Below are 19,909 nucleotides of genomic sequence, written 5' to 3' on the forward strand. Positions count from 1 at the left end.
GCTTCCAGCCTTTGGTCTGGCCTTGTCCTTCATGTCGTGATGTAACTCAGAGTTCTGGGCTTGACATGGTCCTCAGGCCTGGCCAGCAGGACTTTCCACAGCTTCCTGGGTCTTGCCTAGGGTGAGGAAATTGAGATACGGCTCTTGCTAAGGCAGATGTCTTTGAGGAACAACAGCCTTACAGGAATTCCTCACCTTTCGCCTAGACTCATAGAATGTTAGAACTAAAGGACAACTCAGGAAGCTCTGCTGATGACTGATGAAGAAACTGAGGCCCAGGGAGAGAAGCCACTGGGATCTCTAACGCTAGTTAAGTTGTAGTAGTCCCATAGGACTCTACCTGTCCTGACACTAGCTAACAAATGTTATTCCCAGGCTTTCCTTTGGATTTACTGCTTCACCCAAGCAAAGCCTTTCTCCCCTACCTGCTGCCCACCCCCACCCCCCAACATTGTATATCTTTCGTTTTTCCCAGCTTCTCTTTTCATGAAAACCTTCCTTGAGTTGTTCCACTCACTCTATTTTATGACTTAGCATTCAATCTTCTGAGCCCATTTGTTTTTTCAGTTATTTCCCGTATGTCACATGTGGAATGTTTTTTTCCGCTGTGCCTTATCACTCTGGCCCAGCTGTTAGTCCTCATGGTGGGGCCCTCGTGCAGGTCTCTGGCATCCCTCACCCGGAGCCTAGCACAGGGTATATGCTGCCCTCTCCTGGGGGATAAGCTGGCTGCCAGAGGCTGGTCATCAATCAGGTTCCAAAGGGCAGATGCTGTGGTTTCTGCCACTGTCTGCCCTATCCTTATTTTTTCCGCCCTTACAAAAACATGATACATAAAGGCATAGTACTTTGGAATAGTGTATTTTTAAATATATATATATCAGGTGTTTCTTTGCATTGTAGAAGTAATACTTACTCATCACAAAAATTTAAACAGGCTGGGTACAGTGTTGATTCATACTTATAATCCCAGCACTTTGGGAGGCTGAGGCAGGAGGATTGCTTGAACCCAGGAGTTCAAGACCAGCCTGGGCAACATGGTGAGAGCCCATCTGTACAAAACATTTAAAAAGCGCTGGGCATGGTGGCACACTCCTATAGTCCCAGCTACTCAGGAGGCTGAGTAGCTGAGATGGAAGGATCACTTGAGCCCAGGAAGTTGAGGCTACAGTAAGCCAAGATCACACCACTGTACTCCAGCCAGGGTGATAAGGTAGGAATTCTCCCTCTCCTTAAATTCTTCTCCCCAGAAATAACTGTTATTTTTTGAGATGGAGTCTTGCTCTGTCACCCAGGCTGGAGTGCAGTGGTGCCATCTTGGCTCCCTACAGCCTTGACCTCCTGGCTCAAAGGATCTTCCCACCTCAGCCTCCTGAGTTGCTGGAACCATAGATGTAGCTGGGATTACAGATGTGCGCCACCATGCCTGGCTAATTTTTGTATTTTTAGTAGAGATGGGGTTTTGCCATGTTGTCCAGACTGGTCTTGAGCTCCTGGGTTCAACAATCTGCCCACCTCAGCCTCCCAAAGTGCTGGGATTACAGGTGTGAGCCATGGCACCTGGCCACAATCATTGTTAATAGTTCTTCTTTAAGAATTGTTTGAAATATTTACCACATGCCAGGTGCCACTGTAAGTACTTTACTTGTGTTTTCTCGTTGATCTTCTCTAAAACCCTCTGAGGTGTGAATGATTGTCCCCGTTTTATAGGTTAGGAAACTGAGGCCAGTGATTTTAGAAAACAATCCCATTAAGCATTATTTGGAGAGCTGTCATGTGGAACAGCAATAAGGTTTGTTTGGGCTTGCCTGAGAATACCACACGAACACCAAGGGGTGGGAGTGAGGAGGCAGCTGGTTTTGCTGAATATGGTGAAGCGCTTTCTGGCGAAACACTTCATGCATCAGTGGAAGAGGCTGCCCTTGAGTGGAGTTTGTGAGCCCCTCTCCATGGCAGTGTTCACGTCCCTGCTGGCTGGCCATCTGTCGGGGATGCTGAAGAGGAGTACCTCGCCAGTAGGAGGGTGGCCAAGGTGGCTTCCAAGGCTCTTTTCCATTCTATCTCCTTCTCTGATGAGTACTAAGGTCGAGCAGTCAAGTAAACCTCATAACCTCTGCTTTGTGGCCAGAGCGGCCCCGCGAAAGAGGCGGGGCTCCTAGAACATCACTGTCGGATATTAAAATAGTTCTGTCTGCTGGACTGAGTTAACCATGCAGAGTTGCTGTGAGATGATGGAATGAAACATAAAGATGCCTATGTGCCCCCTCTGTGTCTGCTTACCCATGGGGAGGGGGCAGTAGAAGTGAGAGCTGCTATTTTGGCTCCTGTGGTCCTTTCAGGGTCCACTCCCCTAGGCTGATGATCCCCAATGATGCTTTGTGTTTCAGAACAGGTACATAATCACTTCAGGAGGTACGAGGTGGAATACCTGCAGTTCGCCTTCCGCTGGATGAACAACCTGCTTATGCGGGAGCTTCCTCTTCGCTGCACCATCCGCCTGTGGGACACATACCAGGTAGGAGGGATTCCCCGGCATCTCTGTGCCAGGCTGTCCCTGAGGTGCCCAGCTCCCTGCCCTGTTGTAGAGCGTAGCTGTTTAGAAGTTCCCCTTTCCCCTTTTCTATTTCCATGTCTGCCTTAGCCTCAGGGCAGGGCCTTTGCTGAGTCTCTTCAGACCTCTATCTGCCCAACCGTGAAAGAGTTACCCTCCTCCCGGAAGGAATGGAACTGGGAAGACCAGAGCTGAATCCTTGTCAGGGCTGGGAGACCTAACTCTATTTTTTTTGCTTCCCAGTCTGAACCTGAAGGGTTCTCTCACTTTCATCTCTACGTATGTGCAGCCTTCTTGATCAAGTGGAGGAAAGAGATCTTAGATGAGGAAGACTTCCAGGTGAGTGGTCAACTGCTCAGTGTGGGCAGGGAATGAACATTAGAATGGGTGTTTGCCCCTCAGTGGGCAGCACAGACAGAAAGTGCCACAGCAGATACCTGGCTGGGAGTAGGAAGGGAGAAGGGGTGCTGGTAAGGCGTCATCCTCTTAGTTGGTAGGAAGTCAGTGGAGCCCAGAGCTCTTCCGTGTGAGAAAGGTCTTTGTACCAAAATGGCTGCAGAGTGACTGGGCAGGCCTAAGAGATCTTTCAGTCACTTATTGGCAAGCATTTATTGAATGCTTGCCAAATGCCAGGCACTGTCAAAGACAAAGGCTGTATCAGGAAGTGAAACAGAGAGAGGTCTCTATTCTCACAAAGCTTACCTACTCTGATAGTTGTGGGGAGACATACAGTAAACAGCATCGTAGTAAATAGTAAACTTAAAAGAATGTGAAGGTGCTAAGAAATACTATTTTTTGAAAGTAGAGCAGGGTAAAGTTTTTATTAGGTGGTAGAGAAGGGACAGGTTGCAATTTTGAATAAAGTAGTCGGGATAGGTTCACTGACATCTGAGCAAAGACCTGGGGAAGGTGAAGGAGCGAGCCACATGGACATCTGCAGGAAGGGCATCTAGGCAGAAGGAACAGCCAGTGCGAGGGCCTCAGGCAGCAGCATACCTGAGCTGTTGAAGGAATCATGACGGTCACCAGTGTGGCCTGGAGCAGAGTGATCCAGGGGAAGAGTAGGAAGAGGTGAGGTCAGAGGAGTCACAGGGACCCAGATCACAGAGGACTTTGTAGCCACTGTTAAGAACTTTGGCTTGTACTCTGAAGAGGAGCTCTAAGAGAGTCATGAGCAGGGGGAAATGGCACAATCTGACTTATGTTTCAATAGGGGCACCTGGCTTCTATGTAGACTGTAGGTGTGGGCAAGAGTGGAAGCAGAGAGACTGCCCAGGATGCTACTGTAGTCCTCCAAATGAGACATGAAGGTGGTGGGACCTAAATGGTGACAGTGGAGGTGTGAGTGGCCAGATTTTGGATCTATTTAGTAAGTAGAGCCAACAAGATCTCCCATTGAATTGGGTGTAGAGTACAACAGAAAGGGTGAGTCTGGATGACTTTACAGTTTATGGCGAAGGCTACAGGGCCATAGCCAGAGCCCAGTTTCAGACATACTAGATGTAAAGTGCCATTAGATGTCTAAATGGAGATGCAGACTAGGCAAATACACCTTGAGTCTGCAGTTTGAAAAAGAGATCTGGACTGGACCTATAATAAATTTAGGAACTTTTGCCTAGACCCCACTTAAAGCCAGCACACAGGATGAAATCCCTAAGGAAGTAAGGGTGGACAGAGAAGGCAACCAGGGCCCGAGCCCTGACATACTTTTACATGATTACATGAAGAGGTCAAGGAGCAGAGGAGGCTGAGAGGGGATGACCAGTGAGAGTCCAGCCTCCGGGAACCCCTGGGTGGGGGTGCTTCAGAATCCCTATATAGGAAACTCAAGAAGGGCCTAGGTGGTGGATGGGCTAGGAGCTGTTCCAGGGTCAGGGAAATAAGGATTGAGGAGAGAGATTGTCAGGCTCTGCAGAGAGAATCATTAAGGTGAGGGGAGAGGTTGTATTGTTTTTATGCTTTGTACATTTCTGAACTAAGTTTTTTTGGTTTGTTTTTAGTAGGTATATACTTCTTTTAAAAATGGAGGGAAAAGCCAGACAAAGTTGAATGCTTTTCTCGTTCTAACTCATAACATAGATGGTCTAAAAAGTGGCAGCATCTCCATGTGATCCCTGAGCATTACCACTCTGTGATTGGTGTTAGGTGTCAAGAAAAAAAAAACAGAAGCATATTCAGCAGATAGATGGAAAGACAGGACCCAGCTCGCCCAAGTAAGGGCTTTGGAAGACAAAGGAGAGTGGATGTGTGGACCTCTGTGAGACCATGGTGCCAAGGCTGCAGGCCACTGATTAGGAACCGTGGCTTCTGCCAGTGAGCAGCATGTGTGGCATCCTGGGATAAATGAGGAATGGCTGTGTGCGGGGATGAGCTATCCATTTTGTTAATGTGGTTGAGGTGGAGCAGGATAGCAAGAGCATGAAGTTTAGTCTAGTTCTGAGCCATGCCCAGAGCTTTGCCCGATGTGATAAGAGTGCTTTCCAGATCAGCTCAGGGAGGCGGAGACAATTCCTAGAATGTCTTTTCGCAGTTCACAGTATCGACAGAACAGAGGACGATACTCTGTGACTTTACAGCCACGTTAATCCTAGAGACGTTCTTTCCTGGGTAGCATTTTCAGTTATCTGGGACGTCTGAGGTCTTTGGAAATACCCAACAGAACAGCATTGGGGCTGTCGTCTGCTGCCATATTAACACCTCAATTAATCCTGTTCATGGAGGAGTCTCATGTCTTTCTTTTAGACAAAATAAAATAGGCAATTAAACTGGATTAGGTGAAAAGTTCCTCCCACCCCCACAGTTCTGAAATTCTATGAATGATAAAAGAAGAAAATGCACCTGGCTGTTAGGCTAGACAGGCAGTGCCCTTTAGAAGACAGAATCCTAGCAGAAGTGTGAGGAACAAGAGTACAAAGCATTGTGTAAGGTTGTGAACTATTGGGTATGACTTTTGCAGAGAAAGTAGGCACGTGTATCCTAACTGCTGAAGGGGGGCTTATAGTGAATTCACTGTGAAGGAAGCTCTGTAGATGAATACAGGTATTATAAAAAACCAAACATGCCTAGCCTGGGAGAAAAGTATTAGGGCTAAAAGCCACACTAAGTGACTGAAAGAAAATCCAGGTATAGTGGTTACAGAAATAAAAGTGTAGCTGCAGCAGTTTTAGGAGACCAGCCAACTGGTTACACTTCGAGAACAGGGAGAAAGAGCCAGATATAAGGGGGAGCCAGTAAGGGGTTCAGAGAGGAAGCAGATCTCTTCCTGTCAAGGTTGGAGACTGTGCAAAATAGTACAGTGGTTAAACCATGGTCTTTGGAGCCAGACTGCCTGGGGTCAGATACCGGCTCTCCCACTTCCCTAAACATGCAGCTGTAAGTAACTTGTCTCTCTGTGCTTCCGTTTTCTTATCTATAAATGGGGCAATAGCAGCTACCTCCTTGGGCTGTGATGAGATTAAAAAAACAAATACATGTGAGGCAGTTAGAATGATGTACTTGATGTATAGTCCTCAAAACGGTGACTTTATTATCACTAATATTAATACTACCTTTAGTGTATTCATGAGTCCTGGAAGCAATGAAGCAAGTTTAGAAACCCACTTTTCTAATTAAGTGGCTTTAACATAATGAGTAAACCATACTAAGTTCATAGTGGGGGAAACTGCTGAGCTGGATGAGGAAACTGGGATGGAGAGGAGGCATCAGAGTACTCAGGCACAAAAGGCAGGGTCCCAGTGTGGTGAAAGCCCCCAGCAAGAAGGGTGCATGCATGCTTCTCCCTGGGCAAGCAGTTATCTAGGGCCACTGCCTGGCAGAGGGGACCAAAAACTGACAAAGGGGATCACACTGAGAGGTTTCCTTCCTGAGAGTGCTGGGCAAAGGAACCTGAGGCACATTTGCACATAGTACCCTGGGAGCAGAGTGGCTGGATCTTCCCGGGCCCATGGGCTGCTTGAATTGAGAGCTGCCGGCAGAGCCAGGCCAAAGCCTCTTTGTGTGGTAGGAGGGGGCTCTCGACAATTGCTGCCCTCAGCCTTGGCTAGTGTAATAGAATTGTAATAGTACTGTTAGGTTGGCCAGGTACAGTGGCTCACGCCTGCATTCCCAGCACTTTGGGAGGCCAAGGTGGGGGGATCACGAGGTCAGGAGATTGAGACCATCAATCTCCTGGCTAACACGGTGAAACCCTATCTCTATTATAAATACAAAATATTAGTTGGGCATGGTGGCACACACCTGTGGTCCCAGCTACTTGGGAGGCTGAGGCAGGAGAATCGCTTGAACCAAGGAGGCAGAGGTTGCAGTGAGCTGAGATCATGCCACTGTACTCCAGCCTGTGCAACAGAGTGAGACTCCATCTCAAAAAAAAAAAGTTGTTAAGTTGAATCACACGCAATTATTTTTGTAGATCAAACTGGTTGAATACTGGCAATTTCATAAGGCTCAATCTAATAGCAGCGAATTCTTAGCACTTTTAATATATAGGCACTATTCTAAATGTTTGCCTTTGTTAATTCATTTCATCCTTGCCACAATCCTACAGGGCAGGCTATAATACCACTGTTTTACAAATGGGGAAACTGAGTCACAGCAAGATTAAGTAACTAGGCCAAGCTCACCCGAGTGAGTGGTAGAGGCCTGAAATCCACTCTCTGAACCACTGTTTGCTGCCTGTCAGACCCAGGCCTGCCAGGTGCTTCCTGGAGCTCTTGAGATAAACTCACTTGGTGGCTGTTCCCAGGCAAGGATCTGCTTATGTTTCCACCTCCCCTCAAGATTTATTCTTCCCCATCTCTCCCGCTGCATTGGAGGTTGCTAGCAGGCTTTCTCCTCACAAAGAAATATTTAGCAACAACAACAAAAAATTGTTGTTTTAAAACTGAAAAAGAATTCCTCCCAGGGTCTGCCTTGTGACCTCCTCCTATTCTGACTCCTGGGTTTTTCTCCTTCCACTGCCAGAAAGATCTATGACCTCCTGCTGCCCTTTCATGCTCTCCCCACAAGTGGCCTGAAATCAGCTCCCACACATCCCTGGGGGAAGCAGAGGCTCTAATGCTCCAGGGCGGACTGCAGCAGGGAGTCCCCAGGGCTGGCGCAGGTTATGGGTGAAGAGCAGCTCTGGGCCTGTCCGTGGAGCCCTAGAACCCCGCCTGGGCCCTGGTGGAGCTCTCAAGCTTCAGTTAGATCAGTGGCTGGGGAGGCCATCTTGACTAGGAAGGAACATGAGTCTTCTGAGACACAGGACGTGTTCTCTGTTTTCATCTGGGTGGTGATTACTTGGGTGTGTACTTATGTAAAAAGTCATCATGGTGCATGCTTAAGATTTATGTCATGAGTCCACTGTCAAAGGGTTGGGAGGAAAGTAAATGGTGGAGACAATGTAACAGCGTGCAAATCTACCTACGAAATAGACAATCGGTTGTATAAAAATGATCTACATCAAAATGGGTAGAAGACATCCACCCATTTTGATGTGGGTTTTTTTTTTTTTTTTGAGACGGAGTCTCACTCAGGCTGGAGGCAGTGGCGTGATCTCAGCTCACTACAACTTCCGCCTCCCTAGTTCAAGCGATTCCCCTGCCTCCACCTCCTGAGTAGCTGGGATTACAGGTGTGCACCGCCACATCCAGCTAATTTCTGTATTTTTAGTAGAGACAGAGTTTTACCATGTTCGTCCAGCTGGTCTCGAACTCCTGACCTCGTGATCTACCCACCTTGGCCTCCCAAAGTGCTGGGATTACAGATGTGAGCCACTGCACCCAGCCTGCTGATATAGGTCATTTTTACATAGTCACAATTCGTTACCACCATGTACAGTTATGTACTACCAAGGAAGTAAATGGAGTTTCTGTTACCCAACTGTGGCCCTGAAGATGACAATATCTGCCCAGAGGACAGGGCCATCTGTCAGTTGCCACTGTGATCCTAGAAAACAGAAGTAAGAGGCACGGTGGCTCATGCCTGTAATCCCAGTACTTTGGGAGGCTGAGGCGGGCAGATCACCTGAGATCAGGATTTCAAGAACTGATCAACAGCCTGGCCAATATGGTGAAACCTCGGCTCTACTAAAAACACAAAATTAGTCAGGTGTGATGGCGTGTGCCTGTAATCCTAACTACTCAGGAAGCTGAGACAGGAGAATTGCTGGAACCTGGGAGGCGGAGACTGCAGTGAGCTGAGATTGCATGACTGCACTCCAGCTAGGGCAGCGAAGTGAGACTCTGTCGCAGAAAAAGAAAAAGGAAGTAAACAAAGGGAATTTTGGGGGGAACAAGGCTGGAGCCTGTGAGTGGAGAGGCCTGCCATCTCCACAGGTGTTTGTAATAAAAACATGTTTTTATTCCCAACACCCATTGGCAGAATATGCCATCAAAGCAGGGTGCAGACTTCAGACTTGGGGAAGACTTCCCAAATCAGGTTAATGTCAAACATGGGGATAGTTTGACTGGTCGGGTGAGTTCTGTGAGTGAGGAAAGCCATGACGAGCCCTCTGTGGTCAGTGCAACACACTCAATTACAACCCAAAACACCAAGGGGTTAACGACGGGGAGCAGGGGAGCACCTCCAAAAAGCAAAAATTCACTGTGCATGTAGATGAGCATGAGCTGTGCCCAATTATGGGCACTCAGATGAGCAGCAGGCAGAAAATCTGTACAGGGTAAAGCAACCTACAGGAGGCCTGGAAACTGACTCTAGGACAGTATTTCTATGAATAGTGTGTGCCTGAGTCAGAGGGGACAGGCGCCTGAGCAAACGCCTGGTCACTCTATTCTAAAAAGTCATCTTGGGAAAAGCAGCAGCAGTGAAGCCCAGAAGAACATGGGAGCCCAGGAAGATGTCAGCAGGTGCCAGTGAGGTCTCACAGGGCTCAGAACGGAATTTGAGAAGCACCATGCAGGGCACTCTAAGGACTAATAATCCATTTCTTTAAATACATAAAAAGAGGCAAGGCGCAGCAGCTCATGCTTGTAGTCCCAGCACTTTGGGAGACTGAGGCAGGAGGATCGCTTGAACCTAAGAGTTTGAGACCATCCTGGGCAACATAGGGAGACCCTGTCTTTAAAAAAATATTTAAAAATTAGCTAGGCATGGTGGTACACACCTGTAGTCCCAGCTACTTGGGAAGGTTGTGTGGGAAGATCACTTGAGCTAGGGAAGTCGAGGCTGCAGTGAGCCATGAGTAGACAGCAGAGTGAGTCTCGAGTGAGTGAGTGAGTGAGTGAGTGAGTGAGTGAGTGAGATGACAAAGCGATCAGCTGGAAGAAAACCTGGGAGAGATTCCCACTCTGAAGGTTCCTTTTATAGGAGACAGGTCAGGGTTATTAAATAGTGCTAAGCCCATGCGATGTTCCAGACCTAAATTATAAACTAAATGTAAATAAATCCCTTGAAGCAGATGGCATCCACCCACCACTTCTGCAGGAACTCAAGGGTGCGACTGTGCATCATTGCCCAAATGGGGGCCCTGTCTTTACAGACATTTGGTGGAGTGCCAGTTTGAGTCCTGCATACAAGGGTTCAAGGGAACCCTGAGAACTGAAGATCTCTCTGCCCAAAACAAGCTGTTGTGAGAAAGGGCACGATTCCTAGACATGTGAACAAAAACAAGTCATTGAGGGAAACTCTGCACAGCTTTCTTTGAGAGGGAAGTCTGCCAAATGCCTAGACTCAGGAAAAGCCAATGAATCAAAGTTTCACTCTCAACAAGCTTCTATTGCAGGGACAGGTTTTTGAAAAGTTGTATTGGGACCAGGGGAAATGTTTTGCTACCTCACTGATTCTCAAAATAGAATAGGTTTGTTTTAAAGTACTTATTTGATTAGGAAGGTATTTTTGCATGCTTGAATACACTTTACATTTGCAAGGAATGTTCCAGTACTGCACAGTTTCTTATTTACTAGCACATAGTTAATGTTCTTTTGTTGCTCATCATTATACATCCTGTCTTTGGTTGTGCCAGCCCTTATTGCAGAGTAAAATTAATCAACTCTCAGTCACCAGCTGGGTCGCACTAGTGCCTGGGAAAGACCAGGAGGAGGCAGAGGAAGAGGTGGCAGTGATGATAAAAGTCTGTTAAAAAATTTAGATGTGACATCTGCAGCAGGTTCACATCTCTCAGCTGTAAGACAAACTGGATACTTTGTAAGGACTGTGGCCTATTATGCACCAAAATCCCTTACTGAGATTGTCTGGGTGAGCTACCTGCTGGGTCCGGTGATACATTAGTAAACCAGGAAGCTTAAATAGACGGCTGACAAATCCTTTGGATCGCTTGGCAGTGTGACACCAGTATGGCATCAAGCCTTACTACGAGTCCAAGGACTTAGTGATGAAATAAAAATAAAAATGAACGACAACAACAGAAATGAATGCTTCTAGATATCCTTCAAACAGCTTCTTTTATGACTGCTCTTCTTCTTGTTCTTTCTACCTATGCCTACTTTCTTCTCACGCCAGGGTAGGCAGTATGTAGCCTAGTGGTTATGAGCGCATGCTCTCGAGCCTGATTGTTTGGGCTCAAATCCCTGCCCAGCACTACCCTGGGACCTTAGGCAAATTCCTTAACCCCTCAATTTCCTCATCTGTAAAATGGAGGTAATAATATGTATCTCATAGAGTAGATGTAGGATTAAATGAACTAATACAAAGTACATGTGAAACATTTAGAGCCCTATCTGGTATGTAATAAGTGCTCGATAGATAATAACTGCCATCATACTGGTTTTCTTTGGTGTTCTTTCTCTTCCTCCTCAATCCTTCTCCCACCTTTATTGGACAGTCGTTAGTGGGATTTTTCTGTACCTTCCCCTTTTCAAAGTCTCTGCTTATTACCTACTATCCCTTCACCTTTGGCCTCTTATCTAATTTTTTTTTTTCCGTCGCCGGTCACATGTGGCTCAAAGTCTTTCTCTGCTATATTGCCTTTTCCTTTGTGGATTTTCAGCAGATAACTATGCCTGGCCCTTTTCTGCTATTTCAGCCATTTCCAGCAGTCTTCTACAAAAGGCATTTGCTCCCTTTCTGTTAATTGGGAATCTCTTTCTAATGCTTGCCCTACAAGCTTTCTCCTCCTGACTGTAGTATCTCATCTGACTGCATGTCATACTTAAATGCTCCTATGAACTGGCTTTGTAGCAAACCTTCAGTTGTTCCCTGCCCCAGTAGTGTCTGTTCTTTGCCCCTAAATAAAAGCTCCTGATTTGTGATTAACACCTTCATCCCCCAGCCATGGTTATTTTCTCTATTTTCTTTTTCTTTTCCTTTCTTTCTTTTTTTTTTTTTTTTTTTTTTTTTTTTTTTTTTTTTTGTGAGACGGAATCTTGCTCTGTCTCCCAGGCTGGAGTGCAGTGGCACGATCTTGGCTCACTGAAACCTCTGCCACCCAAGTTCAAGCAATTCTCTTGCCTCAGCCTCCCGAGTAGCTGGGACTACAGGCTCACGCCGCCACACCCGGCTAATTTTTTGTATTTTAGTAGGGACGTGTTTCACCGTGTTGCCCAGGCTGGTCGGGAACTCCTGAGCTCAGGCAATCCACCCTCCTCTGTCTCTCAAAGTGAGTTTCTACTTTTTAATCCATTGGGCAGGATTTCCCATTGTTGCCGCACGAGGACACCGGGTGGTAGAACAGTGTCGGGGCTAGAGGCGGGGATGTTGCAGTTCTAGGCCTAGCCACCAGGTGGCAGAGTGGCTCCTTACTGCTAAGTGTCACTTCCCTTGGGGCAAGTGGTGACGTTCACTTATCCAGGGGTGGAATTATTTGGAAGCTTCTGAGAGGTTTCTATTAAGGCTGGAAGAAATGGAAATTATAGGTTGATCTCTTCTCAACAAAGAGTATTCTCTTCTAGAGAGCTCAGTCCTTTGTTGGCTGTTCTTGTCTATTGTCAATTATGCAAGTCTATGTAACCATCATAGAAAAATTAGAAAATTCCAGTAAGAAATCTTAGGTTGGGCATGGTGGCTCACGCCTGTAATCCCAGCACTTTGGGACGCCAAGGCGGGTGAATCACCTGAGGTCAGGATTTCGAGACCAGCCTGGCCAACATGGCAAAACCCCATTTCTACTAAAAATACAAAAATTATCCAGGCATGGTGGTGGGTGCCTATAATCCCAGCTACTCGGGAGGCTGAAGCAGGAGAATCGCTTGAACCTGGGAGGCAAAGGTTGCTGTGAGCAGAGACCGTGCCACTGTACTACAGCCTGGGCAACAGAGTGAGTCTACGTCTCACAAAAAAGAATCTTACCACACAGAGGTGAATATCATAAATTTAAAAAAATATTTTGATTAATATGCATTTTATGTATTAACATTTAAAAACCATTATTCTGAGGAGATCGAGGGGCTTCACCAGACAGCCCAAGAGTCTAAGGTACAGAAAAGGCTGAGACCATTATAAAGAGAGCCTGCCTAACTTAGGATAAAAGTTGCCTACCTGAGGAGAATGTTAGCAGAAAGAGGCAGTACCTTTTCTGGTTGTTGTGGGACAAGGGCATGTTGGGGAAAGGAGGTAGGAAGCAGGAGAGATAAGTCAAAGGGGCCAGAGGCCAGGGAGTTCATGCTGGGGCGGGAGTGGGGGTGTGTATTATAGTGCAAGGTCAACATTTTTAAAAATAATTTGATATAGAAATGATGGTTCTCTTTCAAAACAAAAAAAGCTTTGAGGCCAGGCGCGGTGGCTCACACCTATAATCCCAGCACTTTGGGAGGCCGAGGTGGGTGGATCATGAGGTCAAGAGATCAAGACCATCCTGGTCAACAAGTTGAAACCCCGTCTCTAAAAATACAAAAATTAGCTGGGCATGGTGGCGCGCGCCTGTAGTCCCAGCTACTCGGGAAGCTGAGGTAGGAAAATTGCTTGAACCCAGGAGGCGGAGGTTGCAGTGAGCCGAGATTGTGCCATTGCACTCCAGCCTGGGTGACAACAGTGAAACTCCATCTCAAAAAAAAAAAAAAAAAAGCTTTGAGGCAGACACAGGACTGAGGCCAAGACAGAACCAAGAAAGAATTACTCCCATTAGAGGGGAGTATTCCAAAGATGTTCAGATTAGCTAAAGGCAGAGTTTTAAAAGCAGAGCATCTGCTGGGTTGAGTGAATATCAATAACTGGTTGAATAACTGGTCTGGTTGAGTGAATTTCTGTAACTATGTGATTGGAGGGGTTTACCTGGAGGGTTGGGGAAAGCAGATGCCAGCAACCATGGAGGGGAGAGTGGGGAGACTTTGGGATGTGCGCTCTCCTGGAGGTTCATCACCATCGTTACTTAAAGCTTTGAGTTCTGTTCTAAGGCTTAGGGATCAAAGGGAAGACATTAGCATTAACAAAGTTTGTTTTTTTAATAAGAGTATTTCGTGCTGGTAGAGATCTAGGGAAATGGGCATTTTTCTGGAATGTATTTTCTGGTTGAATGTTAAAGACCTTTAAAATGTTTCTGCCGGGCTAGGTGCAGTGGCTCATGCCTGTAATCCCAGCACTTTGGGAGACCAAGGCACGCGGGTCACCTGAGGTCAGGAGTTCTAGACCAACATGGTGAAACCACGCCTCTACTAAAAATACAAAAATTAGCCAGGCATGGTGGCACATGCCTGTAATCCCAGCTACTCGGGAGGGGGGCTGAGGCAGGAGAATCGCTTGAACCTGGGAGGCGGAGGTTGCAGCAAACCAAGATTGTGCCACTACACTCCAACCTGGGCAACACAGCAAAATGCTGTCCCAAAATGAGTAAATAAATAAAATGTTTATGAATGAATGAATAAATAAAATGTGCCCTTTGAAATAGTAATTTCATTTCTAGGAATTTGGCCCAGGGAACTAATCCAAGATAGGACTTTGTGCATAAAGATGTTCATTGTAATTTTTTTATAGTGAAAAACCAGAAATAATTAAATGCTCAAAACAGGAAGATGTAAGTTATGGTACATCTTACATCATGGAAAATTCTTTGGTTATTGAAAATATCTACAAGGAATTTTTAATATTAGAGGAAATGCTTATGGTGAATGCTTAATAGATTCAAAATTATGTAGAGAAAATAAGTATGTAAAATATGCAGGAAAAGGACTGGAAGGAAATATGCCAAAATATATTAAAATGGCTTCCTCTTGATCATGAAGTTATGAGTAATTTATTTTCTGTTTGTTTTGTTTTGTTTTTTCGGTTTTTGGTTTTTGAGACAGGGTCTTACTTCACTCAGGCTGGAGTGCAGTGGCACGATCTCTGCTCACTGCAACCTCTGTCTCCCGGGTTCAAGCAGTTCTCTGCTTCAGCCTCCTGAGTAGCTGTGCCCGCCAGCACAACCGGGTTAATTTTTGTATTTTTAGTGGATATGGGGTTTCACCATCTTGGCAAGGCTGGTCTTGAACTCCTGATCTTGTAATTCACCTACCTCGGCCTCCCAAAGTGCTGGGATTATAGGCGCAAGCCACCGCATCCAGCCATTTTCTGTTTGTTTTTTTTTTACTTTTTACTAAACAAAATTTCCACAGAGTAGCTTTTTTTAAAAAAAAAAAAAAAACACAGAGTCTTGGTTTTTAAGACAGGGTCTCACTTCGCCCAGGCTGGAGTGCAGTAGTGCAATCTCTGCTCACTACAACCCCTGCCTCCCAGGTTCAAGTGATTCTCCTGCCTCAGCCTCCTGAGTAGCTGGGATTACAGGCACCCATCACAACGCCTGGCTAATTTTTTTGTTTTTAGTAGAGATGGGGTTTCACCATGTTGGTCAAGCTGGTCTCAAACTCCTGACCTCAAGTGATCTGCCTGCCTTGGCTTCCCAAAGTGGTGGGATCACAGGCATGAGTAACTGCGCTCAGCCCAGAGTAGCTATTACTCAAAAAAATTTTTATTTCATAACATAATAATACAGAAAGATTTTATTTTATGAGATACATAAGTATAATGAGAGAAAAGCAAAAGGCATCCCTCCCAAGAGGTAACCAGTGTGGACAGTTTCCCACTTCTCTGTCTAAAACGTTTATATGTGCATGTACATATACAAATATATTATTGTGATTTTTCTTTTTTTGATGTTGCTTTTTTAAATTTATTTTTTATTTATTATTATAATTTTTTTAATCTTTGTGTGTTTTTTTTTACCTAAGCAGGATCATGCTGTAAATATTATTCTGCAACCGCCTTATTTATCCCTCCAAAATGTCTTCTGTATCCTCCCCTGTTGGTACAGGTAGACCTGCTTTACTGTTTCAAGTGCTGCTTTGCATCTCACAATGTGAATAATCCATGGTTTATCTCACCATTCCCATACTCCCGCATGCTTTTCAAGTGTTTTTTCCCCCCACTGCTTGAAGCAATAGTGCAGTGAATACCTTTTTAAACACAAGAGTGTGACTATTCCCTAGGATAGAGACTTAGAAGCAAAGCTGCTGGATGAAAGACCGTGTGTATTTCTTATTTTGATAGATATGGTATTTGTTAAGATGATATAAACTTGTCCACTGTAACCAAGACCCCAAAATAACTGTGGTTTAAAACAAGATAGTTGTTATTTCCCTTCAACTAGCAGTCTAAGTGTAAGCAGTCCAGGGCTAACATGACGGTTTCGGAATGTTAGGGACTCTGATTTCTTTAGTCTCATTCTGCCATCTTCAACACGTGCTTTAATTTTATGGCCTGAGCTGATCATGTCTACTCCTCCATTCACACGCATTTTCTAGGAGAGAGAGGAGTGTAGAGCAAAACCTAGAAGTTACACCTGTCATTTTTGTTCACATCCAGAATTGGCCAGGGCTTCGTCGTATTGGCCACACATAGCAGTGATGCGCCTTGGGCAGCTTTGTGCCCAGATACACTTCTAGTACTAAAGGAAGAAATCTCATAAAGGACACTGAGAACTGCAGGATGCTGCGGGAGTATTCGGATCAGCTAAGAGCAGGGTTTGTAAGTCATCATAGTGTGAGTGGCCCCTGGCATTAGTGCATTAGATATTCACATGGCTTGTCTGTTTTCCCATTTGGCTGTTTATTTTCTTTCTTACTGATTTGTAGGCAGTCCTTATGGATTACGTATATTAACCTTCTGTCTTTTATAGATGTTATAAATATTTTGTCTGTTTCTTATATTTTTAACTTTGTCAAAGGATCACTTGAGCCCAGGAGTTAGAGACTGCAGTGAGCTATGATTGCGCCACTGCACTCCAGCTTGGGTAACAGAGCAAGACCCTGTCTCAAAAAAATGTCATAGTTATTGCTACAGCTACTTAAAGACATATGCAGGTGAAAAAAGGCTAAGAATGAATACCTTAAGAGAGGTATATTTGGATAAGTGATTATTTTTCTCTCTTAAAAATCTTTATTGTTAAAAGAAAAAATAAATAAATAAAATAAAAAGGAAAAAAAAACTTTATTGTTGTCATTCCCTATTTACATTTTTAAAGAGACAGGTATTAGTAGATCAGTGAATCACCAGAGGCTTTCAAGGCTTCCTGAGGTGAACTAGGACTGAAAGCTGTGTGCTGTTTGGGAGGAAGGAGGCTGGACTCGTTGGGGTATGTGAGCCAGGAGGAAGGGGCCCCATTCTAGGCCTTGGTCTCTAAGAATGCAGTAGCTGGTCAGGTGGTCTACAGTCTGGAATGATATAAAAGTCCTTTCTGGCATTCCAGGGTCTCCTCATGCTGCTACAGAACCTACCTACGATACACTGGGGCAACGAAGAGATTGGGCTGCTTCTCGCCGAGGCGTACAGACTCAAGTACATGTTCGCCGATGCCCCGAATCACTACCGCCGATAGGTGCTGTCTCCGCCGGGGACCCAGACTGCCCCCATCTCTGATGGCAATCTGATCACTGTGGCCACTGTGGGAGCCGTGGACCCCGGCCAGGAACCACTCCTGTTGTACAAAGCTCACACCCGCCACCCAGGTCTTAACTTTCTGGCGTCCACCACTCCATGTCTCTGGACGTGTCACTTGGACCACTGTCAGTATTCCATGCCACGCGGATGGGCCCAGTTCTGGGAGAGGACAGAAATGGTGGTACAGGGTTGTCTGCCCCTTTAAAAGAAACTGGACAAAAGAAGGGGAAGGCTCAGGGTCTCAACTCACATTGTCCCTACAAGGACAGGCCCCAACTGATATGGTTGCTTTTTTTGTGAACATAGTTTGATTTGATCACAGGTCAAAAACGCCTTGTTTTCAAAAGACTCCTGGCCCCTCTTCCCTCTCCCTGGTTTCCTAGCCCTTCCCCTTCTGCCCCAGTCTGAGCCACTGAGGGGTAGCTTTTTAAAACCATTATTCTAGATGGAGGAGGCATTGATACTTGTAACTCTGGGAAGAGGCCTATACCCAAGGGCTAGGAATTTTATTTTTCCTTCTCTCACCAGGTGTCTGCATGTGTGTGGGGGTGTGAATGTGTATATACACACCCATCAGCATTTAGTCACATGTCTGAATTTCTGTGTCCAGACAAGCCCCATCAGACGAGTTGGGAAGGGCCCCAGTGACCAAGTATATAAGCATCCCTTAAAGAGGGATCAGGGCAGGGGAGGCAGAAGGGGTTGTTTACCCCTCCAAACCCCTTTTCCATGATGACCCACTCCAAGATATTATGTGTAAATTCTGTTATTATGTATATGGGTAAAGATGTACAAATATATGTCCTCTTTGTAGCAGATATGATTTTATATTTATAAGGTGCATCAACATGTGAAAGCAATCTAGGTCACTAGCACAGAGGAAGTTGCCAGGAAGGCAGCTTCAGCGCCTCCAGATTGGTTCTGGGTGCCTTGCTGTGAGGGGTAGAACGGGAGGTTGCTGGAGTGAGTGGCTGAGCAGGTTGAGCCATCACAAGCATCCCTGTGTCAAAGTCCTCCTTGCCCCTTTCTCGCCCACCCCCAGCCCCAGGCCTTCCTGGAGCATCTGCCCTTTGCTCCTAGCAGCCTCCCCGAGAAGAGACTACAGAGTCAGGCAAGCCCTATCTATGTGTTTTTATCCCCACACTCCCCAGAATCCGGGGAGGGCTTTTGTTTTTACATTTTCAAGTTCAGTGTTGTATTCAGGACAGAAGCTGTGACAGGCGACTCAGTGCCAAGGAAAGGGGCTTCCTGTGTGTCCCTTGGGTTTGGGCTCTTCTCAGAGAGCAGCACTCCTTATCCCCTACTGTCACCATCACTCCCCGTACAGCTCATGAGATGTGTGACCCCTGTTCAAGTTTCAGTATTTGGTAGTAGACAGTGGGGGTGCGGTGGGGGCCAGCAGCTGTCCTCCTCCTGGGAAGCCAAGCAGTGTCCCAAGCCGGTGACATCCTTGAGTCTCTTTGCCAGTGAGGCCCCACCACACCGATGTGAGTTAGGTTTCTCATCTGGAGCTGATTCTCAGGCATTCTTCCCAACCCTCTTCCTTTTCCCCTTCAGTGTGCCTCAGTGGTCCCCTTCATAGAGGGAGAGGGCTTACAACCCTCCCTCAACTGGACTAATTAAAGAAAGACACTTGTGTTCCCAAGTGGTGGTTTTATTTTTTTAGTTTTTATGTTTGTATGGGAAATTGTGGATAAAGTGAAAAGAATTGTAAATAAATGGTGTATTTCCTCCTCCATCTTCTGGTTTTTCTCCTGTGTGTTCAAGGAGCCTAAAGAGTCTCCTCTTCCTGAGGTTTGCTTGCTGATACTAGTAGGTGTGTGGTCAGGCTTTCTGTGAGGCGAGCAGGGGATCAGCAAAGGACCAAAAGGCATTCTTAGAGGACAGCCAGCAAACACTTACCCGACAGCCATCTGCGGAAGGTATTGTTGAAACTACAAAAATGAGTCACTTGGTAAATGAAATACTAAAAAGAGTAACTTGCCATGCACTTTGATAAGCACTTTCCATGGATTATTTCATTCATTCGAAAGGAGTATGTCATCTGATGGAGGGTAGAAAACAGACTGGAATTTCAGTGCTGGGTGAAAGCCTGGAGATATTTAGTTTAACCCCCTCATTCACAGAGGAAAATCCAAGCCAAGGCCACAGAAGACAGCATCTGAGTCAGACCAGAGGGCCAGCCTCCTGGCTTGCCTGTTCAGTGTGTTTTCCCCAAACCATGAAGAACTAAGACTGGCTGCCATTTATGGTCATCTCCAAGTCTTTATTGGGTGTCAGCTATTGGGTTTTTTCTTGTGAAATATCTCAAGAAAGGTAGTTGACTACATTTTCCATCTACAAAGGACAGATTAGAATGGTTTCTCCACCCAGAACTTCTTCCTAGGATTTATTTGAGAGTGTTCCTTAGTTTCAGTCATTAGGAACTATATAGAAAATAAATCAGCTATGTGTAACAAAAAACAAAAATTACAGTGACTTACACAGGATGAGACTTTACTTCTCCCTCACATAAATGCCCAAAAGTAAGGCAACCCAAGGCTAGTAAGATGACTC

General features: G+C 45.7%; 1 protein-coding gene across 2 annotated transcripts in view; it reads left to right on the plus strand.

Moving 5' to 3' along the window:
- TBC1D22B (TBC1 domain family member 22B) overlaps positions 1 to 19,091 on the plus strand; it is a 78,051-nt gene extending 58,960 nt beyond the window's left edge. Inside the window, exons 11-14 of one of the 2 annotated variants that reach the window (XR_013534201.1) lie at positions 2,388 to 2,515; positions 2,795 to 2,890; positions 16,280 to 16,441; positions 17,163 to 19,091. Coding sequence is in view for 1 of the 2 variants with exons in the window: in XM_002746498.5 (XP_002746544.1) it covers positions 2,388 to 2,515; positions 2,795 to 2,890; positions 17,163 to 17,291 (353 nt within the window). In the remaining variant the exon portion in view is untranslated. The remainder of the gene's footprint in view (positions 1 to 2,387; positions 2,516 to 2,794; positions 2,891 to 16,279; positions 16,442 to 17,162) is intronic. The other variant, XM_002746498.5, reaches the window with a different exon arrangement.
- Positions 19,092 to 19,909: the final 818 nt, after the last annotated feature.

The sequence above is a fragment of the Callithrix jacchus genome, chromosome 4 (assembly GCF_049354715.1).
Source record: "Callithrix jacchus isolate 240 chromosome 4, calJac240_pri, whole genome shotgun sequence".
NCBI classification, from domain to species: domain Eukaryota; kingdom Metazoa; phylum Chordata; class Mammalia; order Primates; family Cebidae; genus Callithrix; species Callithrix jacchus.